The sequence below is a fragment of the Paramisgurnus dabryanus genome, chromosome 2 (assembly GCF_030506205.2).
Source record: "Paramisgurnus dabryanus chromosome 2, PD_genome_1.1, whole genome shotgun sequence".
Classification (NCBI taxonomy): domain Eukaryota; kingdom Metazoa; phylum Chordata; class Actinopteri; order Cypriniformes; family Cobitidae; genus Paramisgurnus; species Paramisgurnus dabryanus.
The window spans coordinates 52,146,395-52,172,457 of NC_133338.1; the positions used below are offsets into that span (position 1 = coordinate 52,146,395).

Below are 26,063 nucleotides of genomic sequence, written 5' to 3' on the forward strand. Positions count from 1 at the left end.
CGAACTTGTCCTTTAATGACAAGTAATTTTATGTTTTGCATTTCATCCCCCTAACGGTACCGAACTGTGACTTACAACCGAGATACGAACCGAATCGTGAATTTTGTGTGACGGTTTTTATTATGACGGTTTTGTCTTTGGATAGAAAAATGTGAGATTGTGAGAAACACTCAAGTGTCTTGGGATATAAGACTACGGGACAGAGGATAAGATACCGTAGGGCTTTAATATGAAAGCAGAGTTCATTTATCTGTCTCCTGCTGCTGTAGACGCTCGTCCTCTCCAGCCCACACAACGGCTCTGTGCCAGATTCATGCGGATCGCTCTGTGGGATGACGTGAATTATCTAGACATCCCTCCTCTACTATCACAAATAAACCATGTTTTTACTATAACAGACTTAAAAACACAAATAGTCCTCTAATTTAGTCCTTTAATGAATAAACGTGAGAATAATTGTTTCTATGCAACAAATTCAATCAGTAAATCCACTTAATCCTGAAATAGCCTCACAATACAAACAAAAAATGGATTTAAAGATGCACACATCTTTTGTGTTAAAGATTATAAAGCCGTTTCCTCTAGAGCAGAATTATATGCAAATCCTGGAGGGTTCAGCCATCCTGTCAGATAATTGTTCAATTTCTCTGTTCAAATATTTACTTCCCCCTTGATGATGAGGATACAAGACGCATAAGGTTCAAGTTTATTATTCATAGGACTGTTATCCACCATAGTATTTGAAGCAGTTTTTGGTTCATTCACCATGTTTTCTTTCTCATGACAGGCTGCTTGCAACATTTAGGAGCAAACATTTACATTTACATACAATGTAAACAAATGGTGGATCGGTTATAATGTTCGACATTTAAGGTCTCTGAGTCTGAACCATAATAGATATTTGAAGAGTTTGGTTCCAAAACCTGTGGTGGTTTTCTGTAGCGGGGAAGAAACGTAAGCCACTTGGGAACTCGAGCGAAGGGAAAATGCCGGCTGTTATTTGTTCTCACACGACAGCATCAAGCTTCTGTCATCGTAACACATTGACCCCAGGGGATCTTATAAAAAAATTCCATTATTTACTCGAGGTCAATGAAAATCGAGCAGGACCAAAACATTTTACAGCTGACACGGTCAAAAAAAGTTCAGCGAAAGACGTCCCATGTATAACCGCAGCAATGACAGTGTTCAAGTGTTTATTTATTTTTTAAATCAGTGTATACCACTAGTCAACTAAATGAATATAACATGGCAAAGATGAATGCACATTTAGAGTATATATTGATTCAATAGATTTATAGCATTTTGAAAAAAAAAACGTATAAATTTATAATATAGTTTTTATAACAAATCTTTGAAAATCATATTAAGGATTCAAATTTTTTATGTTATTATAACCTAAAGATGCTATGTGAAAGTTTGCTGCTGTCATCCTAACAGAAAATAGTGCACTGCAAAAAAAAATTCAAGAAAATAAATCTAGTTTTTAGACAAAAAAATATATAATTTAAGGGTTTTTGTGCATAAAACAAGCAAAAAAATCTGCCAATTGGGTAAGCAAAAAAATCTTGAAAATGTATCTTAAAGACTAAATTCAAGACAAATTCAAGAAAAATGTGCTTACCCCATTGGCAGATTATTTTGTTTGTTTTATGCACAAAATCAAAATTTTTGGTCTAAAAACTAGACTTATTTTCTTGGGTTGTTTTGCTCATCAAGAAAAAGCATCTTCATTTAAGAATTTTTAGATATTTTTACTGAAAACAAGACAAAAACACTAAGATTTTTTTTCTTGAAAATAATTTTTTGCAGTGTGGTTTTTATCTTGTCACTTTCTTGGTATAGAAAATTTTTTTTTACTGAAATTAGTCAAAATGGATTTATTGTGTTTTGAAACCAAACTCTTAATTTCAAGCATCAATTCACCATTCATAAACTGTGAGCAAGGTTTTTTGTTGTTGTTGAAGACCATTTATTTAAACTAAACAACAAAAAGCTTCAAATGAGAGATGCACTGCAAAAAATGACTTTCTTTCTTATTTTTGCCTTGGTTTTAGTAAAAATATCTAAACATTCTTAAAATAAGATATATTTTCTTGATGAGCAAAATGACCTAGGTAAATAAGTCACATTTTTAGACAAAAAAAACCTTTGTGCTTACAACAAGCAAAAAAATCTGCCAATGCAATAAGAAAACAATTTCTTGAAATAAGTTTACTTTTTTCATAAACAATTTTCTAATTCCATTTGCAGATTTTTTGCTTGTTTTAGGCACAAATTCGATTAAAGTTTATTTCCTAGGTCATTTTGCTCATCAAGAAAATCCATCTTAATTTAAGATTTATTAGATATTTACCAAAAAACAAGACAAAAATACAAATGTAAGAAAGTCATTTTTTGCAGTGTGACACTTATTTTACAGTACATGTGTGAATTGAACAAAAAATAGCTAGTGGTCATATAATGGGTGGAAAACAATGACAGAAAACTAAATTATGATTGCATTTGATACAATAAACCTTATAAACATTGCTTGTAATTTAATATATTATATAACAACTCTCCTGTACAAATAATCAACAGCCTTCTTTACGCAAGACAAAAGAAGTTAGTACCTGAATCCACACCGGCTCCATAGTTGGTCCTGGAGAAGAGAGATTTTCCAGTTGTCCATTCCTCTCGTAAGTGAATATTGTTCCCGCAGCCTTATATTCTCCGTTCCATTGGATAGTCCATCCACCATTCAGGAAATATTTCTCAGGATCATTACTGCGTAATGCCAAGAAGTTCCCGGCCTCAGCGACTTCTTCAATACGAATGTCTCGTGCTCCTTCTGGAATTACACCTATGTCTACATAACCTAGGAGACCAAAGCACCGTGGCTTAAAATGGAGCAAATGAAAAAAAATCTTAAGTTTGTAATATGAAGTCAAAACACAGTTTTTACATACCAAGCCCTTCACTGTCCTCAAAAGTCTTCCTCACAGTTTCACACGTTGAACCATTTCCATGACACACGCCACACCGATCCTCAACAGCATTTGAGTCGATCTCATAATCACAGCCGAGGTTCTGCGACATAAAATTGTATGATTTTAAATCATTTCTTTCTATTTAACATGTCACAGGGCCGTAAAATGCTAAGTTTAAAGGAATAGTTTACCCAACATTAAAATTAGTCTATGTTTTACTCACCTTAACATTATACTCGATATATATGATTTTCTTTCTTTAGCCAAACACATTAAGAGTTACAATAAATAATATCCTGGCTATTCCTAGCTTTATAATGCATTTAACTCTTTCACCGCCAGCGTTTTTTTTAAAAGTTGCCAGCCAGCGCCAGCGTTTTTCATGATTTTCACCAAAGTTTAAACATACAATATACCAAATGAAAGAACAGACCCTCTGCTTTCAAACAAAAAAACCTGTTTCATCCTACCTTCAGTGGTTCTTTTGTAATCAGCTTTTGAATATGGGTAGGTTTCTGCAAAAACACCACATTTTGAGCAAAAAGCAGAGATAATTCAATTTTTGTGACGGACTTTTCATAGAGATCCCATTCAGAGCGATCTTTAAAACAGACACGGACATGCAGCCGCTTGCCATAGGGCAATACTTCCGGGTTTAAAAAGTTGCGGAAGGGCGCCACCTGGTGGATAATAGCGGTATTGCGGAAAGACGGAAAATCTCGTCATTGGCGGGGAAGCGTTTTCTCTTAACTGACGAGATATCTCGTCAATGGCGGTGAAAGAGTTAATGGTGCCCAGTTTTGTTTCTCGGGTGTCTCATTACTGGACGTGACGACAAGCCACGAGATATGTCAGAACATGTGATCGCCAGCAGCCCGCCAATCTGACTTTTTCCATGTTTAAGTGGTATAATTGGGTCACCAGTGCTTTTATTAACCTAGAAAATGTGAAAAAGATCAACCAAGAAGCTTAGTTTTGGTAAACCATTCTCCACCAGCATGTGAAAAAATAGGTAATTGAAATTTGTATCCCCTTGTGATGTCAGAAGGGGATAATACCGCCCCTTAATCCAACCACACCACTGCCATGTAGTACAGAGATCAACTCATTTGCATGTTAAATGACACACCCAAAACTGCACATTTTTGCACACACCTACAAAGTGACAAATTAAACTTGCTATAATAAATGATCTATATGGTATTTCGAGCTAAAAATTGCACTCTGGGGACACCAAAGATTTATTTGACATCTTAAAAAAGTCTTGTGAAATGTAAAAAAAAAACATGTTTAGTGTAGTAAAACCATTTGTCAGAGAGGCTTCTGTGTGAACACAAACACATCCCGTAAATGTTTTGTGATGGCTCCCGTAAAGAGATGCATTTTCGGTGTATTTTTTTTCGTAATCTCTGTGTGAAAAGGGCTTTACATTAACTCACTCGAGTCGTATGGATATCTTTTTAATGATAACACTGCAAAAAATTCTTTTCAAGAAAAAAAATCTTAGTATTTTTTGTCTTGTTTTCAGTAAAAATATCTAAAAAATTCTTAAATAAAGATGCTTTTTCTTGATGAGCAAAACGACCCAAGAAAATAAGTCTAGTTTTTAGACCAAAAATATCAAATTTAAGTGATTTTGTGCATAAAACAAGCAAAAAAAATCTGCCAGTGGGGTAAGCAAAAAAATCTTGAACAATTTTATATAACTTATTTTCTTGGGTCGTTTTGCTCATCAAGAAAAAGCATCTTAATTTAAGAATTTTTAGATATTTTTACTGAAAACAAGACAAAAATACTAAGAATATTTTTTCTTGAAAATAATTTTTTGCAGTGAAATGAGCTTAAAAAACTGCATTACAAAGCTAGGAAGAATCAGGATATTATTTAATATAACTAGAAATGTGTTTGGCTGAAGAAAGAACGTCACATACACTTACATTACAGTGAGTAAATTATAAAATCATTTTTATTTTTGGGTGAACCATTCCTTTAACCTCATAAGACCCAGGCTTTGGTTTTTCTTTTTTCAGATTTCTTCCTGCTATTTGGGGTTAGGAAGAACCAATAAATATAATAACCAAATATTTTTCTTTGAACATGAAGCAGTGTAAGTATCCACGTTTATGTACAACAGGTTCCAGTAACACAGAATTAAATATTATGGTGCAAACAACAAACAATGTGATGTCCACGTATGTGAACAAACCAGGTCTTAGGAGATTAAATATATAGGGCCCTATCTTGCACCCATCGCAATTGACTTTGTCAGTGACGCATGTATCATTCGTATTTTGCACCGGCGCACAGCGGGTTTTTCCATCCACAGACGCACGTCGGCAAACTAGGGAATGAACTTGCGCTCCCTGGGCGGTTCAGCGCAAAAAAAGAGGCGTGTTCCGGCGCAAACCATCCCTGATGCTATTTTCCAGTTTCAAAAAACAATTGCGCCACTGACCAAAAAAAACTAGTCTAAAGTCAGTGGTGCGTTGCGTGTTGTTCATTATGCTATTTTAAGGGCGCATGCTTGACCATAATGTATAGCGTTCACAACGTGCACACACTTTGCTTTTCTAATCTACACAGATGCAACAGTTATTTTTGCAAATCATAAATTGTTACAATAAAAAATATTAACACATGAGATAAGGGAAATCATAGTGGTGAGCATTGTGGTGATAGTTTTTCTTTATTGTGTGGCTGCGTTAAAAAATTCTCATGCAAATAACAATTAAAATATTTTCATAAGTTTGTTGTGTGGCTGTATTATGTTAATTTTATGTAAATAATAATTAAGATGTTTTCATAAGAAACCTTAATGTATGTGAACTGGATTTGTAAGTGCACTTTGGGTTTGGACTGCTTGCGTTTCTTGGGTCCGATTACAAAGCCCCTAAACCGCCTTTAACACTTTCAGCGGTGAGGGTGGACGCAGCGATGTAATAATAGCAACCCACCATGGAACTTGTGCACTTGCGTTTAAAGGGAATGTTGGATGACGTTCTGATTGGTTTATTTGAGGTTACGCCCAAACCACATCTATGAATAATGAACCTACTTCAGACCAACCCCTTATTGATTTGGGCCTGGCGCAAGAGTTAAAGTTATGCAGCTATGTGCCTGTTAATCTAGACTTCTCTATGAATTAAAATACATCAGTAATAAACAATCAAGCAGAATTGGAGAATGCCTAGAAAATATAATTAAAACTTGATGATGCTTTTCTGTTTTTGGCACAAACACACAATTCTAATTGCTGTCGATGACTAGATAAATCCTGTTTGTGTCTTGGAGCAAAGCCTCATGGGAAAGATTTTTCACATATGGGTGTGAATTAAAATTTCTCCCTAATTAACTAAACGGACACAGAAATTTACAGGCACAGTGTGAGATTTATGCTTTAAAACATCTTGTACTGTGAATGGTGCATTACGAATGTGACCCTGTCTGTGAAATTAACGTGGAAGTCTCATCAAAGTTTGATTTCACTTATATTATAATCTCTTAGTCAAGATTTCAAGGTTATATTTTCACTGAATGTAAATCACACAAATTATTTTAGATAGGTCTTCACAAACAGTGTCACCTAGATGAAACTGAAAGCCACCGACCTTGCAGATACCGTTGATGCAGATGTCACGACTGTGGCTGCCCTCGTAGCATCTTGTGCCATCGATGACCGAGTCCAGCATCCGCTCTGCGAAATGTTCATTCATGGGTCTACAGTGCAGCTCACACGGATTAACTGGAAAAAACACATAAATGCAAAAATCACTCCGAATCATCTGTCGCACCACACAAACTGTCTAGATTGAATGTGTTTACATGATGCTCACTTCTGTTATTCACATTTGTCCATTTATAAAACTTTCCCTTGTACGGGACCACGTTGAAGCGGCTGCACTGGATGTTTCTGAAACTGGGCTGGTCCGGAGGGCAAGGGTCGTGGTGACAGGTGCGATACCTGCGGCGCTCCCCAAGACAATATTTACCTCCATGTTTGGGTCTAAAACACAATGTTATTCAAAATTCAAGTTTTAAGGCATAAACACGAATAAAACAAAATTAAAGCAAGACAAACTAGTGTTGGGCTTTATTTTCTTTAGTAAGATTGTCCTAAGGTCAGCTTGTGAGATCACAGATACAAAATACACTCACCTTAAGGATTATTAGGAACATCTGTTCAATTTCTTATTAATGCAATTATCTAATCAACCAATCACATGGCAGTTGTTTCAATGCATTTAGGGGTGTGATCCTGGTCAAGACAATCTCCTGAACTCCAAACTGAATGTCAGAATGGGAAAGAAAGGTGATCTAAGCAATTTTGAGCGTGGCATGGTTGTTGGTGCCAGGCGGTCCAGTTACTGGGATTTTCACGCACAACAATTTCTAGGGTTTACAAAGAATGGTGTGGAAAGGGAAAAACATCCAGTATGAGGCAGTCCTGCGGGCGAAAATGCCTTGTTGATGCTAGAGGTCAGAAGAGAATGGGCCGACTGATTCAAGCTGATAGAAGAGCAACTTTGACTGAAATAACCACTCGTTACAACCGAGGTATGCAGCAAAGCATTTGTGAAGCCACAACACGCACAACCTTGAGGCGGATGGGCTATAACAGCAGAAGACCCCACCGGGGACCACTCATCTCCACTACAAATAGGAAGAAGAGGCTAAAATTTGCAAGAGCTCACAAAAATTGGATATTTGAAGACTGGAAAAATGTTGCCTGGTCTGATGAGTCTGGATTTCTGTTGAGACATTTAGATGGTAGAGTCAGAATTTGGTGTAAACAGAATGAGAACATGGATCCATCATGCCTTGTCACCACTGTGCAGGCTGGTGGTGGTGGTGTAATGGTGTGGGGGATGTTTTCTTGGCACACTTTAAGCCCCTTAGTGCCAATTGGGCATCGTTTAAATGCCACGCCCTACCTGAGCATTGTTTCTGACCATCCTCTGATGGCAACTTCCAGCAGGATAATGCACCATGTCACAAAGCTCGAATCATTTCAAACTGGTTTCTTGAACATGACAATGAGTTCACTGTACTAACATGGCCCCCACAGTCACCAGATCTCAACCCAATAGAGCATCTTTAGGATGTGGTGGAACGGGAGCTTCGTGCCCTGGATGTGCATCCCAGAAATCTCCATCAATTGCAAGATGCTATCCTATCAATATGGACCAACATTTCTAAAGAATGCTTTCAGCACCAGGCAGTTCTGAAGGCGAAAGGGGGTCAAACACAGTTTTAGTATGGTGTTCCTAATAATCCTTTAGGTGAGTGTAGTATCAGGGGGTGTGGCACTAGATCCCTTATTTATTTATTTGCAAATTTTTATCTCATTAATGCATGATAAGCCACTGGATTGGCGAATTAAACTGGGATTAGAAAATATAGTTTTGCAAAGAAAAAAAAATATTGTTTGGAAAAAATAAGGTTATTGGTAACAGAAACTTTTCTCCATCTTAGAAATATGCTTTTGAAATAGGACGCAGATGTCGCACATGCTTACCAAATGCGAGACCTTTAACTCTCAACATCAATAATTTTGTAACACATTTTCAGAGCCGTAGTGACACATTAAAGGCAACTAAGGATACTATACTATTCAAAATGAATGTTAAGATTTCCACAAAACAGTAATAACTGCACTTTATTAAACATAAACATGTGATCCTTCATCTAAACAGTGTGTGACAAAAATAGCCATTCTCACGATTAGTGCAGTATAGTAATGTGAAATCTGTTGTATTTTTTTCTGGAAATGAGAACTGAAGTCAAGAAAGGAAACTCACACAGGGTTAACGCAGTCCCTCTGGGCGCTCTGAACCCCTGCTCCGCACGTCCTCGTGCACCCGGACCACTCGCTCCACGAAGCCCAGCCTCCGTTCACACTCGTGGGCTGGGAACCCATTGGCACACACTCCCCATCGAAACACCACTGATGGGAAAACACAAGAAAGGGTTGGGTTTTTCAGTTTACTTGGGTTATAGGAAAAAAAATAACTGTATGCCTTACTTGCCTTGCCCTGACCACACTTGGTACCATCCACAGCACCGTCCAGTCTTGAATGACAGGTGGAAGCAACCGTACACCAAAGAGTACTGCAGATATTCTGAAATTAGGAAAAAACAAATGTAGTATGCAAGCAAGGGCAGAGAAATAGTCTGGAGTTTAGGTCCTTAAAATCAATTGAAAATGGTTGTGAACACATTTGATGAACTGGGAAAAGGTGAAGGTTGAGTCAATGATTTCTGCAATTTCCTCTGCTGTTATTTCATGAACAGTAACAGACCTGATAAGAAAACTGAAACTCGGTTTATCTGAGCCTGTCGATCAAAGGTTCGACTCTTGGTGGTTTGTCTGTGACATTTGTCCAGTAATTGAAAGATGCACAATATCTGTCAAAAGCCGCTGTGGGCAGCACAGAGGACATCACAAGATGCACGCTGACATCAAAAACAACGATTCTGCAAACTGATGCCCTTTTCCCCAATCCCCATATTTTTTATTTTGCAAACTAAGGCGGACTGGCTGTTTTATCTGTAGTGACTTGATAAATAAAGGTTAGGAGCGTCTTTATTTAGCAGCAAGACATTTATTTACATTTGCATTCGTGCATTTGGCAGATGCTTTAATCCAAAGCAATTAACATGAATTCAAAGTATACTGTACACTGCAAAAAATGATTTTCAAGAAAAAAAATTCTTAGTATTTTTGTCTTGTTTTTAGTAAAAATATCTAAAAATTCTTAAATTAAGATGTATTTTCTTGATGAGCAAAACGCCCAAGAAAATAAGTCTAGTTTTAAGACCAAAAACATCAAATTTAAATGATTTTGTGCATAAAACAAGCAAAAAAATCTGCCAATGGGGTAAGCAAATTTGTCTTGAATTTTTCTTGAATTTAGTGTTTAAGAAAAATGTTCAAGATTTTTTGCTAGCCCCATTGGCAGATTTTTTGCTTGTTTTTAGTTTTATGCACAAAATCACTTAAATTTGATATACTTATTTTCTTGGGTCGTTTTGCTTATCAAGAAAATACATCTTAATTTAAGAATTTGATATTTTTACTAAAACGAGACAAAAACACTAAGAATTTTTTTCTTGAAAATCATTTTTGCAGTGTACATTGGGAATTAAACCCATGACCTTTGTGCTGCTTATGCAATGCTCAACTAATTGAGCTACACCAAAGTTAGTTTTTCTACACGTTACAAAAGCTATATATAAACTGGAACATACAATACACCTAGTTTGATTTTGTTCCCATTAAGACATAAACAGTTATGTTATGAATCAGATGCAAAAAAGATTTTCCTTTTTTAATGGGAAAGCCAGTGTGTATGGTTTCCAGCAAACATCCTATTAAAAGTTGCCAAAACCAAACGGCACAGATATTTGAACCAGAAGATTGTATTTTCTGTTTTCGCAAAATAAAAGTAAAAAGCCTGTAATGTTGGCATTACAATGCTTTTTTGCTTGTTTTAATCAGAAATACATTTAAATTTGACCTTTTTTGGTCTTAAATCTAGACTTATTTTCTTAGGTCATTTTCTCATCAAAGAAAAGCATCTTGATTTCAGAATTTTTAATACCATTTGCTTTGTTTTTCTCTGCACTTTCACATATGTACACTTTTCGAACTCTGTGATATTTACAGAATGAAACATTTAGCAAGAGAGATCTGGCTTTTGGGGACTTCCAATCTCTGCGGCATTACAGTTATATGGGAAAATTTTCCTAATGAGATCAAACTCAGGCATGAAATTTAAACCTCTCTGTTTGAAGACCTCTGTTGTTGGCATGCTGGTCTCTAACAGGCTTCTTAACTAGTTTAACCAGCAAGATTTTCTCAGCTAACCAGACCATCAAGAAGATGCACTGAAAAAAATAACTTTCATACTTAGTATTTTTGTCTTGTTTTCAGTACAAATATCAAAAAATTCTTTAATCAAAATTCATTTTCTTGATGAGCAAAATTACCTAAGAAAATAAGTCTAGATTTTAGACAAAAAATATACAATTTAAGTCAATTTAAACTTAAAACAAAGCAAAAATATCTGCTAATAAAGAAAATAAAATCTAAAAACAAGTTGTTGTTTTTTTAAATGCTTAAATTAAGCTAAATTTTTTCGACCCATTGGCAGATAATTTTGCTTGTTTAAAGCACAAATACACTTAAATTTTATATTTTTTTGTCTAAAAACTAGACTTATTTTCTTAGGTCATTTTGCTTTTCAAGAAAATAAATCTTGATTTAGGAATTTTCAGATATTTCTAATGAAAATAGGACAAAAATACTAAGTAAGAAAGTCATTTTTTGCAGTGAAGAACGTGAACATGCACTGCAAAAAATTATTTTCAAGAAAAATAATTCTTAGTATTTTTGTATTGTTTTCAGTAAAAATATCTAAAAAAATTCTTAAATTAAGATGTATTTTCTTGATGAGCAAAACGACCCAAGAAAATAAGTCTAGTTTTTAGACCATAAATATCACATTTAAGTGATTTTGTGCATAAGACAAGCAAAAAAATCTGCCAATGGGGTAAGCAAAAAAATCTTGAACATTTTTCTTAAACACTAAATAAAAAGAAAAAAATCAAGAAAATTTGCTTACCCCATTGGCAGATTTTTTTGCTTGTTTATGCACAAAATCACTTAAATTTGATATTTTGGTCTAAAAACTAGACTTATTTTCTTGGGTCGTTTTGCTCATCAAGAAAAAGCATCTTCATTCAAGAATTTTTTTTATATTTTTACTGAAAACAAGTTAAAAATACTAAGAATATTTTTCTTGAAAATCATTTTTTGCAGTGTATCAGATGTATATAAGACACCTCAGCTGTCTTTCTCCTGCCGTCTTTGCTTTTGCTGCAGAAGCAATTGAAACAAATTGCTCAATTAGTTTCAACCGCTCACTTGTGTTGCTACTTAAACTCTGTCAAATTCCATTACAGAAAATGATCAAGGGCTAAAGAGCCATCTCGAATCATTTATCCTGTAAAGATTTCTATCCTGTCTAGCTCAAGGCAAGAATTCCAATTATCCAATCTCATTAATGCTCTTTGTCTGGATTATAAGCAGTTATCAGCATTGAATAAAAGCTAAAGTAATGTGTGGATAATGAAATATCTAATAAAAAATATTACTGTAAAATGAATGATACACGCTTGCCAGCAAATAGGTATTAGCTGGTCAAGTACTGTATGCAAAATTACTTATTGCTGGTCTTTAGTGATCGAGTAGCTTTAAAAGGAAAACACCACTGTTTTTCAATATTTAATTATGTCCTTCCCTCAACTTAGACAAATTAATACATACCTCTCTTTACTCAATGCATGCACTTAATCGTTGTACAGCACATCCATTTAGCCAAGCACCATTCATTCATTAGGATCCAAACAGGGATGAATTAAGAAGCCACCAAACACTTCCATGTTTTCCTATTTAAAGACTCTTTCATGAGTAATTACATGAGTAAGTATGGTGGCACAAAATAAACGTGGTGATTTTTTTAAACGAATAAAGAATGAGAACTATATTGTATTGCGGAAGAGCACTTAGTTTGCAGCACTTCAACCTTGGCGCGCAATAACATCATCACTCATGACTTCCCCTTGGACACGCTGTACAAAGATGAAGTGCACGCATTGAATAAAAATGGGTGTGTATTAATTCTTCTTAGTTGAGGGAAGAACATAGTAAAATATTGAAAAACAGTGATGTTTTATTTTAACCAGCATGGTTTACCTGACATACTGTAACCTGGTTCAGTTTATCAACTATTTACACTGACTTGAATCAGCAATGTTGCCAGATCTCATCAAAAAAGCTAGCAACCTTGTTTGACAAAACATGCTTAAAATTTGTGACATGGTTCATCATAAGCATCCTCAGTTTTTAAGTGCAAGTACTTGTTTTGTTAATTTGACTTAAACATGCATACAATATAAAACTATCCTTAAAATAAGATCCACTCTTAGCTTCAAAGGGCTCTAAACGATCCCATTCGAGACATATGTGTCTTATCTAGTGAAATGATAAAAAAATAGAAACTGTAAACCGTCGAGGTCCATTAAAGTCAATTATATGGAGAAAAATCCTGGAATGTTTTCCTCAAAAACTTAGTATTCCCTAAATGACATAATGTGGAGTGCAGCTCAGATATAAAAATTGACAGCTGCTGTTGGTGGGTGGTCAAAATTTACTGTGCTATGGCGAGCACAAGCGCTAGCAAGCCAAAATAAGCGATCAGACAAAAAAAAGAACAAAAATCACTTAATTTTTCCAGGGGACAACACAGAGATGCAACACTACCGCTCAAGTCCATTAATGTCCTACATGGAGGAACCCGACTTTGATTCAGGGCTGGCGCCACGGAGGGGCATGAGGGGGCCTCACTAGCACTATTCTGCCCCCTTAGATCACCGTTAATGTTGAATGGGATATTAATAATAAAATGTGCTATTTAAAAATCTAATTTTCCTAGTGTATTATCTTCAAATAGTGAATAATAAGCTTAAATAGCAATATTTTCATAAAAAAAACGGTCTGCGAGGCAAGGTCGAATTTTGATTGGTCGCTTGACTAAACTAACATTAGGTAAAATGTCTTGCAATACGGAAAGCAATCATGAAGGCAACCAACATTCCGTAATTTCAAGGTTTTTATGGCATTAACTAATTTCACCATGGACATTTGAAAATGGATTAACTCTTTCGCCGCCAGCGTTTTTTTTTTAAAGTTGTCAGCCAGCGTCAGCATTTTTTCATGATTTTCACAAAAGTTTGATGTCTTCCAGAAAAATTAATTTAGAGCGATCTTCAAAACATACACAGACATGCAGCTGCTTGCCCTAGGGGAATACTTCGTGATTTAATAAGTTGCGAAAGAGTGCCACATGGTGGATAATAGCGGTATTGCGGAAAGCCAGAAATACTTGTCATTTGCAGGGAAGTGCTTTTTCGTAGTTGACGAGATATCTCGCCAATGGCGGCTTAAGAGTTAAAAAGAAAGGAAATACAGCAACTGTCATCACCTTTGGGTCCGAGCTCCAAATAAGCAGTGTTGTGCTTATAATATGTGGGTATGTGTTTTTTTGTTCTTGTATATAGTGAGATTGTTCAGAGCTCTGTTCGTTGCTCGCTATGGCTGCAGTTGTTGTGGTTGTATTATCGAACGTGTTAAACTTAAGGAAAGTACCAAACCTATATGTATTTTCTAGCTGGGAGAATTATATGCGATCGCCCCCCTCTGTATTTCAGCCACCCCCTCATCAGCGCTAGGCTGGCGCCAGCACTGCTTTTATTATAAACCATTGATTATATTTTCATTAGGTTTTGTTATAAATTTATACAGTTCCCAGTAAATGTGTTTGGTTAAAATGGTCTCGCTCCATCTGTTATTCATAAACACATCTGTTAAGACGTCTGTCTGCAAATTTTTAACCTATTTGTTCTCAGTGATGTTGGTCGTTAAAATTTTAAATGGCAAAACCTGTGGGTGCGAGGTGATATCTTACATCCATTTCGTCACAGAGCACTGAAGCAGAGCCGTACTGGAGTTTGCACTGGTGGGTAGCGCTGTACAGCACACCGGGGGGAGCAGACTGCATTTCCAGCTCATTCCTCACAGGAGGGTCATCCAAACACCAACCCCAACCACGACTGTAGAGAACATGACAAAAACACACCACACGTAAGAAAAAATACTCAGGAAAAGGCTTCTGGGATTTGTGTGGCTTATAATTTGGTTTGCATGGCTTTTTAGTTGCAACATCATCATAATTTTATATACACTGGTGGACAAAATTATAAAAGCTGATCTGAAAATATTTAAGTTTTTGGCCTTTAAAACATGATTACATTTCATAATGATGTTTGCTCTGAGCACAAGAAATATCAGATGAAGTGTTTTTATTCACTTTTAACTTTAAAGCAACACTATGTAGTTTTTTTACCTTTAAATAATGTCTCTAAAATAATTTCAGTGATAGAACAACTTTTAACTGGACAAATTGTACTGTTGCTGCAACCTGAGCAGCCTCCTAGCTGCTACAAGCACACTCTGAAAGTGGCGGTGGAGGGTAGGAAACACAGCCCCGCCCCTCCCCCTGCCTGCAGAAGAGTGTCTGATACCAGGCAGTGTTGCTCTTTTCAACCACATGGGGGAGCTGTAAGTCATTTTCACATGGAAACTACATAGTGTTGCTTTAATATTTGGTATGCCCACCATTTGCAGTAATTACAGTGGCACATCTCTATGGCATAGTGTCAATATATTTCCTCATAGCTTTATCAGTCATGCTATCCCATGCCTTCTGCAACTCAAGCCAAAGGCTTTCCTTTGAATGTACATGTGCAATTTATTTTCCAACTCGCCCTAAATTTGCTTTATGGGGTCGAGGTCCAAACTTTGAGGTTGCCAGATAATGACCTACATTTTCTTATGATGGCTCTATTCTATGGTTTATAGAGCATGATGATGACTTTGTAGATACAGTGGTGGCCATCATGAGAAAATTAAGATAATTTTCCTTACTGGCCCCCTAATGGTGCGTTCACACCAGACGCGGAAGAGGCTGTAAGCGCGAGTGATTTACATGTTAGGTCAATGCAAAGACGCGAATAGGCATCCTGCGGCGTGGATGGTGCGTTCCGCGCGAATTGAACATTGCCGCGTGATCAGTGCAAGTTGAAAAATCTTTAGGTTTAATCAATCTGAACGTTAACCAATCAGGATCTTGCTCTAATAGTGACGTGATTACAGGAAGCGAGCGGAGGCAGAAAAACAAAACAACAACGCAGTACAATCACCATCGCTACACGAGACATCTTCGTACTTTACAGGAATTAAAAGGATCTTGTTTGGAATAAAGTGAGTGAGAAGGTCGAACAACCTGGTAAGTTTATTCAATTTGAGCTATATAAGCCCCTCCCATGACACGAATTTACATGTGAATGTCTCAAATGACTAGAATTTCACGCACAAATGAAGTGAGTAAACTCAAAAATGTTCAAGCGTCCAACTACACGCGAACAGCATGCTTTTGCCGCCTCTTCCGCATCTGGTGTGAACGCACAGTAAGTCCAGACCTTGACCCCATCGTGCAAATTTGGGACAACAGACAGAAATTCACATCCAAATTGTAGCCCTGTAAGCATCCATGGACAGTTCTGGGAGTTTAATAAGTTTTAAGAACTACAGGACCGTCCAAACACAAAGATCATGATTGTATTGGACTACTAGAACGCTTACACAAGTGTTACAGTGAGGCTTGTGCAACAACCTCTCAATGAATTCGTCTTACAAATGCTCATCACAAGTTTTACCTCACATATTAAAATACGGTATGTTTGAAAAATGCTAACAATTTTGGGTAGAACATTGCCGCCCAATTTCTGGATTTTCTGGATATAGATATATAGATATATATTCATTTTGGGAATAAAATGTGTGACCACACTGCAAAAAATGATTTTCAAGAAAAAATTTCTTAGTATTTTTGTCTTGTTTTCAGTAAAAATATCAAAAAATTCTTAAATTAAGATGCTTTTTCTTGATGAGCAAAATGACCAAAGAAAATAAGTCTATTTTTTAGACCAAAAATATCAAATTTAAGTGATTTTGTGCATAAAACAAGCAAAAAAATCTGCCAATGGGGTAAGCTAATTTTTCTTTAATTTTTCTTGAATTTAGTGTTTAAGAAAAATGTTTAAGATTTTTTTGCTTGTTTTATGAACAAAATCAATTAAATTTGATATTTTTGGTCTAAAAACTAGACTTATTTTCTTGGGTCGTTTTTCTCATCAAGAAAAAGCATCTTAATTTAGGAATTTTTAGATGTTTTTACTGAAAACAAGACAAAATACTAAGAATTTTTTTTCTTGAAAATAATTTTTTGCAGTGCATGTCTATAAAAACCCAGTTTTATATAATCTTGAGTAAATTAATGTCAAAGACTGAATGTCACATCCATGTAAAACCATTTCTTTAAGCAAAATGTAAGTACAGTAATATCGTTCATGAAGAATAAAAAAACTCAGCTAAATGACAAATAACTTACATTATGAATCTTAAGGCAAAACAGCTGGATATTGCATATACATTTTAATAAATGTTATTTAAAAGAAGATGCATTTATGTTGTAATGGAATGATCTCAGTTGGTTTCTTAACCATGGCAAAAATGCTGATTCACAAAACACTGCTGACTGTTACCATCCCATGTCAGCAAATCCTACATTATCCTACTATTTGTTTTCCAAAACTTTAGCAACCCTCAGTGCATGGGCGACTCTAATTTGGTAATTAACTGTACTTTTGGTTTGGGTGCAACTATCCAAACCATGATCTCAAGCCCATTAACAATGAAGACTCTCAGCTGCCCAAACCACAGAAAGAGTAATGCTGCAGTAAACCGGCAGTCCTATTATTAAAGCTGTTAAGATAAACCAGTTACCCAATTCTGGATATCTCTCTGGCCTATATGTCGTATCAGTGCCCCGTCCCGTCACCGACTGCTGTGTTAAACACCCCGACCCCCAGCCCGCCCCATATGCACCAGTCAAACTTTATCTAATGCGCTCCATATGGAGGCCTGGCGTGACTGTGACGGCAGAATCAACACGGTCTTGTTTCTTCTTGGGAAATCTCAGACATTCACATTACCCGTGGCAACACACACATACAAAGGTCAAGAAAGACAGAGGCAGCTTGTTGAGAGAGTAAAATATATGCAAGATAAAGGTCCAATGGCCAAGCATTGAACTCTATTAACTTCCCTTAAGCTTGAAAATCAGAAGAAATGGGGTGTTAAAATGAGACTACAATTTGTGCCGTTACACAAAACCGGCATTCAGTCTTTTTAATGCAAATGTTATTCCACCCACAACTGAGCAAAAATGACTCAAAGTATAAAATGAGGCATTCATAGAGACAAATTGTAAGGTATTGTAAAATAGCGACAAATCAGGGCGGTGACAAAAATATTTTTCCATCACAAAATGTGAAAGTCCTTTTGTAGTTGATAATTTTATCACTTAAGGGTGTTTTCACATCTGTAGTTCGGTTCATTTGGTCCGGACCAAAAGCAAAAAATGATATATTGTAGCTTTTTTAGCAGTTTTGGTTCCTTTACCACACTGATTGCTCTGGTCCTCACCAGTTGAGACCAACCAAAATTCAGTCATGTAATAAGATCCACATCACTCATTGGCCACGTGTATTTGAACGTATATCCGAAACTGCTTCTCGATTGGTCAGAATCAACATGCACGAAATTCCAACAGAGCCCCGGAAGTAAACAAAAAGGAGGAAAAATAGCAGACACCATGGACATACGACTGCACGCTGTAATTATGTCCGTGGTTGTTATACATAGTTTGTATACAGCAGTCTAGACAAACCGTTCATTTTCAGAATGAATCGCGGATGTGGCTTGAAAACAACGTTTTAATGCACTACAAACAACGAAGACACCAAATTTTGAGGCTCCGCTCACACCTTCTGGCAACTCTTCCTAAAATGCATTAAACTTTCATTTACAAAGACGTGAAACTCACAGAGTGGTCAGGGGTGTTCACTGATATGCTCACACAAAAATCGCTGCAAAAGATGCTTTCCAACAGCTGTTTTAGCATTCGCTGTTAACTTGTGGACCTATTTTTCCAAACGCCTCACACCCGTACATTCTTCCGCTTAGAGCTTGAATAATAGACACTCCAGCCCAGGTGGTGGTGCTAATCCGCCTTTGCCAATTGCAAGAATAGAAATAAAGTTCCCGGCGCGGAGTAATACCGTACCTCACAGCACAACTAATACAAGTCAATGGAGTTGGCCAAAACTACAATAAAACCTGTTGGAATGCGTCTTTTGCAGCGATTTTTGTGTGAGCATACCAGTGAACACCCCTGACCACTCGGTGAGTTTCACGTCTTTGTAAACGAAAGTTTAATGCATTTTTGGAAGGATTGTTCCAGTGCACCATTAAACCCATTGCAAAGGTGGGAGGTGAACACAAACACCACAAAATTCTCGGGGCAGCTGCATATGTCGAAATTTCAGTCAAAACCGTTCTATTTCATCATAAACAATCTGAAAACAGGGCTTTAAGTGTAAAATACCGAACTTGTCCTTTAAGTCATTGCAAAGACACGATAGACATCCTGTGGCATGATTCATGCAAATGACGCAGCACAAATTGAGCGTTTTGGGCTCGCGTAACGCATGATTCGTGTGAAACGTGCAAGCTGAAAAATCTGAAATTTGGCAGATATTCGCGACACGTAGTCGTAGCTACCGGAGGCAGAAATACGATACAACAATTGAGGACAAATTCATTGTTGCTGTATGTGGACACCCCAAGCTATACGGCACATCTTTGTGCTTGTACAGAAACAAGAACAAAGGCCCTGTCCCAAATGGTGCACTTCGTGTGGACTTTCGGTCTCGTGGCCTTAAATTGCGCTTTCTCGCTTAGTCTTCGAGTCCGTAGGGTGTCCCATCTGTAATTTTTTTGCTTTGAAGTGTGCTCATCAGCGCCTCCTTTGCCCCCTTGATGCGGTCTTCAGCGAAGCCCGCACTGCAGCAGGCTTCGTGCACTTAACCAACCCAGAAGTCCTTGCGAAAGGGCAATCAGACCAATCAGACGACGGGCAACTTCTCTACCTATTTCGGGTGTGACGCTCGTGTCTGTTCCAAAATACGACTCCGGTGCACCCACGTGGACTCACATCAAGGGTCCCTAAAGTCTGGACTACGTAATGTCATCAAAGTGTGAACTCTGAGGAGGACCACAAGTCCAGAGTGTGCCATTTGGGACAGGGCCAAAAAGGACCTTGCTTAGAAGAAAGTAAGTGAGGAGGTAAGTTGGTAAATCATCTGTTTTTTTACATATATAGAGACTACAGCTACAGCTGGCAAATTGAGCGCATTCACGTCTAAATTTCACGTGCGAATGAAGCAAGTTAACTCAAAATGTTCAACTGTCCAACTACGTGCAAATAGCGCAATTTATTCGCTTCATCCGCATCTGGTGTGAACGCACAGTTACTCTACACCGTTGCCTTATTGCATAACCATAAATATCCAAATAAGTCCCTGCATCTACTCAATCCCACAGCTCATACCGAAAATATGAATATGCAAATTAGCCCCTGCCTCCACTCAACATTGGACCATAGATATATATGTACATAGAGGTTACTGTCTACGGTGTCAGACACACAGCTGCTAAATCTGGTTTCACTGTGAGCTGCATACGTATTATTATGTAAGGGATAATGTATAGGCAGCAGGTTGTTTTTGCAGAATAAGCCCCGACCGTGATAAGGACCCAACGCGAAGGGTCTTGTTTCACACTGAAGGGGCTTATTTCTGCGATAACAACCTTCTACATGTACATCATCCCACTTTTTACAGGGCTTTTTACCTCATAAGTAAGGTAAGGAACATTAAATATTGATTTGAAATATTTTATTTGCTAATTTTTTATGAATGCAGACCTTCCACCAGGGAAACTTGGTGACTTCCCGTTTTAAGATAGACAAGGCGGTCAAATGCCACGAGAACACTATTTGGTTTAATTATATGTAAATATAATGTCATATATGTTATTAAAAGACATTATATTACATTTTTATGTAATATTAAACAGTACCTGTCAAAATAATTAGCAGCATCCAGGTTACCGTGTGTTATTAGTTTCAGGCGGTTGTTATCTCGGAATAACATACTGTACTTTGGAGTTTCACGACTGGCCAATAAGAATCAAGCATTTTAAAGTCTCATGTAATAAGTGAATTTAACAAATATTTTAAAAATGAAAAAAAAAATTGTCTTGTCTTGTGCACCAAGCTGTCTAAGGCATGTCGAGTATTGTCTTTATTATGTTTTATGTTACAATGCAACAATAAAATATTCCCCCAACACTACTCATGACCATAAATTCATTGCATGCCATTTCTCTAATATACCTACCAATAAAAATTCCATGACATTATAATCAAAAATCATCAAATAAGTGTACACTAATGTGTATTTGACTCACTCGAGGAAGCGTGTGATGTAGTTGCGGCTGCAGCGAGACCAGCTGGGTGGAGACGTGCCGTACAGAAGCTGTGGAGACATAACAAAGGGTCTTTTCCCAATCGGCTCGCAGTCATTGCCATGGCCGTCATGCTGCACTCCAAAGCTATGAAATAAGAGCAGATCTGTCAGCGAGCATGGATTGAGATTCATTCATACTGTACGAAGCACACAGTACAATCTGTGACTTAACACATCAGGTCAGGTATAGCAAGATTATATAGCAAGTATACCAGAAATGAAGTGTATACATAAAGCACTGCTTACATACTGTAGAGTAAACACCACCCACAGAAATTACATCTGTAATAGATAACCAGCTAGACAAATTCCTTTAACAACTTTACAGCTCATATAACACACAGGTTTATATAATTAGCTCTTTAACAACAACACAATCTCTCCTTAGTAATATCCTGCCTCATAGACTGTGCATTACATTAAAGGAAATCTGTCATTATATCTTAGCAATTGTAGTCTAGATACAACAAGCACAGATGTTTCCCCCAGAAAAAAAAATTCCCAAAGACTCTTAGTGAGATTTATAAAGCTGCTTGTTTTAAGTCCTGCTGTTTTTATGATGTCATTGTTTATATCTCCATATGGTGTGACCATAAACATTTATAAAGGGTCCGTACAACAGAGCAAGCGACAGAAGATCAAACAAACACCAGCATGGCTAATAATAATACTGCATCTAACACACCGGCCGGCGTTTAATACTACGCTCCTGTAAAGAAGAAAATTCTCCTCTACATCCATTAGCTCCATAAAAGCAATTTTCAGGTGATCATTGATGTTTCACAAACCATTTAAAATTATCTTGAAGGAAACAAAATACAATGAATCAAACAATTCTCACTGAAAAATAACTTGAGGGATGCTGGCAAGGTGTAATTGGTGCCAAAGAGACTCTTTTCTCTTCATGTTTTTAAAGAGAGGCTGTTTCAGCTTTCTACCCAAGAATAATGAAAGAGAAATATTCAGAGGTTGACAGCCTGTAGTAAAGCGAGAGCTGGTGGACTGTTAATGCTGAAGAACTAATGCATATTTCAACAAAAACACCTTGAACTCGACTACAAAATGAGCAATTTAAACTTGTAAAATTGTGGTGACGTTCCTGTTTCAAGGTTTTGCTTACAAAAACTGTGTTTAGAAAAGCCTCCAAAGTTTTTTTCACTTAAAAACCAAGGTTGAGAATCCGAAATCAATTCGAATTCTGGAATAGGATCCTTAAAGGAATAGTCTACCCTTTTGCCATATTAAACTATGTTATTACCTCAACCTAGATGAATTAATACATACCTATCTTTTTTCAATGCGTGCACTGTACAGGACGTTGTGAATGTGTTAGCATTTAGCCTAGCCCCATTCATTCTTATGGTACCAAAAAAAAGTTTTATTTTGTGGCACCATACTTACTGGTTTAACTCCTCATGTAAGGGCGCACTGACACTATCCAAACCAAACCGTGTTCAGCGCGTTTGACCCCCAAAACCTGGTTTGGTTGACTAGTGTGATCGCTTTGTTGGTTTATCGCGCCGCGGCTGGGTTGCAGAGGTGGCCCGGAGCCCGGTTCACTTGGGAAGGCTGTGGTGTGAGCGCAATCGCGCCTGAGCGCGATTCAAAAGGTGAAGACGTCAGTTGCGCGACCACTCACCTTCATCTGCCTCCGTAAAAACCTTTTGATGCGCCCAGCGGGGTTACGTGAATGTCCGAGCTGCACACTTGACAGATCAACTAAGCAATATGATAACATGTGAGAGGGCTGTCTGTAATCGCGCACCAAACGACTCCGAATAAAAAACACAGACTTATCATTACGGTGGGTTCCAGTGTTAAGAGAGCGCTTTACTTCCTGCTTTTTTCAAAACAATCGCATCTTAATGACGAAAGCGCACCCGGACTCGGAACGTTAAAAAGTACAGTGTGAGTGCGTGCACCTTGGGGAGTAGGGAGGGGTAACAATCGCGCTGGGGCATGGTTTGGTTTGGATAATGTGAGTGCGCCCTAACAGTCTTTAAATAGGGAAAACACGGAAGTGTTTGGTGGCTTCCCTGTTTGGTACCATAGGAATGAATGGGTCTAGGCTAAATGCTAACACATTCACGACGCTCTGTACAGTGCACGCATTGAAAAAAGATATATATGTATTAATTCGTCTGAGGAAATAACATAGTTTAGTATGGCAAAAGGGTAGACTATTCCTTTAAGGTCAGGGATCCTTGGTGTAAAATGACATTTCATATCCTCTTATCAATTGCATGCACATTTTAAGATGCCCAGGTCTTTTATTCACGTTATCAGGTGAATGTGCCTGTGTGATTACTAACTGATTAAGAAAGTTGTCATGGAAATGTACAACTGTTTATACTACAGTAACCATAGTTTAACTGTAGTATTTGTAGTAAAACCATCAGAATTACAAATTTACATGACTCTCTCTAACAACCAATGTTTAACCATGATATTTGCAATTAAAGCTATGGAAATACAAATTGTAATCAATCAGAATGGCTAATATACTTTTACTACAATAAAAAAGGGTGTATTGCCCTACACTGAAAAAAATTATTTATTCAATTTACTCAATTTTTTTAAGGTAAGTGGTCGCAATCAATTTATTTAAGCTACATTTAAACAAAAAAATTTGAAAAAAAACTTTGTTTAAATGTAGCTTAAATAAATTGATTGCAACCACTTACCTTAAAAAAATTAAGTAAATTGAATTAATCATTTTTTTCCAGTGTATTTATTTCTTGTAAATTATTGTAAAATCTTGTAAAAGCAAAAAATAAGCTAAATGACCGTGTGACGTGTGAAGAGATGGTATAATTTAAAGTTGAATGTTGAAAGTTTATAAAGTTGAAATAATTTTTCCAAGTAGTAAACAACTTCAAAGGGGGTGGTTTATCCAGTCAGGGCTTAAGCCTAGTCCCAGATTAACTTAAATGTTAGTGTTGACTTGACCAAAAACAACTTGACATAAAATATATCCGTGAAGTGTTGTGCCTGAAAATGCACACCAGTAATGTTTATTTATATATTATGCTTTTAAAAATGACTTAAATATCCTAATTTAACTAAGCCATAGTCCTGGTTTAAGGTAATCCCTGTCGGGGAAACCGCCCCAAGTTGTTTAAACTTAAACATTTAAGTGCAACAAGTATTTTTTACAGTGTAGACTTCTAGACCAAAACAATGCAAAATTTGGGCTGTCAGTAAAAAATTAATAGATGTCTAACAATAGCTCAAAAATAAACAAAAAATAAATAAATGAAACCAAACAATTTTTAATCACTGCTGAGTTTGCTTACATGATGGAATATCAAATATTTAATGATTTTAATTTTGGCAAAAATGACACGTAACCAAATTTCAGTTCATTTTGGTTAGAAGTGGAATACTCATAGCCCGACTAATGACAGCTATTGCTTGCTAGGTATAGTTTGTTATCTAAATATTAACTTATTTAACACATCAGAATTGGTAATATTCATACGATGCCCAACAATAATAAAAACACATAAATACAGTCGGATGCATCTACATTTTTAAAAGATGATATATCTTTTAAACAAAAAATATACCAAAAATATGGCATGCATGACACAAAATAGTCTGTGGTCATTGCATTAAATAGTTAGATATCTAAATGTCTATTACAAGACTTACTTGTGGCCGAGCTCATGTGCTATTGTAAACGCGACGGGAAGGCCCGTATCTTCATTGATGCTACAGCTGCGATGAGGTTGACACAACCCAGCCACATGAGACAGACCCAATGTCTCGCATGGCTTATTAATAGCTGCACAGATGTCTTTCCTGAGTCAAAGAAATATAGTATACCTGTTGTAAAATCAATAATAATCACCTTATAAATAAATATAAAGATCTGTATGCTTGCTTGATTCATAAAGCCTATTAACATAAAGAAATTAGTAATGCAGAATTTCAGAATGGGTCTCTACAACCAACACCTTGATAAAGCTTATATAAAACAAATAATGTACATACATTAATTGTTTGACAGCATAATTGTGAAGTAATTGAATGATAATTTCATAGCACATACCTGGTAAGCAGAACAGCCACGTCATGGTGAATTGGATGCTCATCACCCTTCATATTAATTGTCTTCTGCCATTTACAGAAGCTGTTCAGACTGTTATCTGCATGATGGCTGATCTTCAAATCCTCCTGAAGACAAAAAACAAATTAATAAAAAATGAAAAATCTGTGAAATATGTTATTAAAAAATGCATCAAATCTTTTTGGTATCTGGTAAATTGAAAGGTAAAATGCATGACAAAATAGCTGTGACATTGTAAATTATATATAACATTTAGACTGATAAACAACATTTAGTTTAATAATTGTTATTAATAAAGTGTACTATTAAAAAAATATTTATTATATATTACTTAAGGAGGCACATTACACTGCTTTACCACAGCCTAAAATGTTTTACTGCATCATTTAATACTAGGACCAAAGATACATGTAACATTTATGCTATATTTATTTGTCAAGATTTCACTTTCTGTATTTTCAAAGCTTGAGTTATCATTTTCATTTCACCTCATCCTTTTCAAGCAGAATGAGACGCACGACCACAATGTTGATTGCATTTCCAATGCTGGCTTCCCGAAACAGACCCGCTACCTGTAAAACACTTGCATGTGAAACATTTCAAAAACATCTTTTAATGCACTTTAGCTTCATTTTGAATCCAGGAATAATACATTTTAGACATTTTGACTGATAGCATTTTTTAATGTTTTTTTATGGTTGGCTGGACATTTTGGGGGGGAAATGCCCCCCTAGTCCTCCATAGACCCGGCCTTGCTTCACCTTTACACGCATACGCCTAATAAAAATTCAGCATACACCAAATTTATTACTTAAAAGTTCTGCTCTCGTACCAAAGTCCTCCTTGAAGTGAGAAAAGGTGTAAGATGTGATGGGGCATATTTTATGTTTCGCTGGGATTCATTA

General features: G+C 36.6%; 1 protein-coding gene across 1 annotated transcript in view; it reads right to left on the minus strand.

Annotated features, from left to right (window-relative positions):
• adamts7 (a disintegrin-like and metallopeptidase (reprolysin type) with thrombospondin type 1 motif, 7) overlaps positions 1-26,063 on the minus strand; it is a 72,265-nt gene that overhangs the window by 35,883 nt on the left and 10,319 nt on the right. Inside the window, exons 5-15 of the mRNA XM_065261628.1 lie at positions 25,647-25,730; positions 25,141-25,265; positions 24,741-24,890; positions 21,028-21,171; positions 14,501-14,645; positions 8,999-9,091; positions 8,771-8,916; positions 6,806-6,975; positions 6,581-6,714; positions 2,952-3,072; positions 2,616-2,860 (exon numbers count right to left, since the gene is read on the minus strand). Coding sequence (XP_065117700.1) covers positions 2,616-2,860; positions 2,952-3,072; positions 6,581-6,714; positions 6,806-6,975; positions 8,771-8,916; positions 8,999-9,091; positions 14,501-14,645; positions 21,028-21,171; positions 24,741-24,890; positions 25,141-25,265; positions 25,647-25,730 — 1,557 coding nt within the window. The remainder of the gene's footprint in view (positions 1-2,615; positions 2,861-2,951; positions 3,073-6,580; positions 6,715-6,805; positions 6,976-8,770; positions 8,917-8,998; positions 9,092-14,500; positions 14,646-21,027; positions 21,172-24,740; positions 24,891-25,140; positions 25,266-25,646; positions 25,731-26,063) is intronic.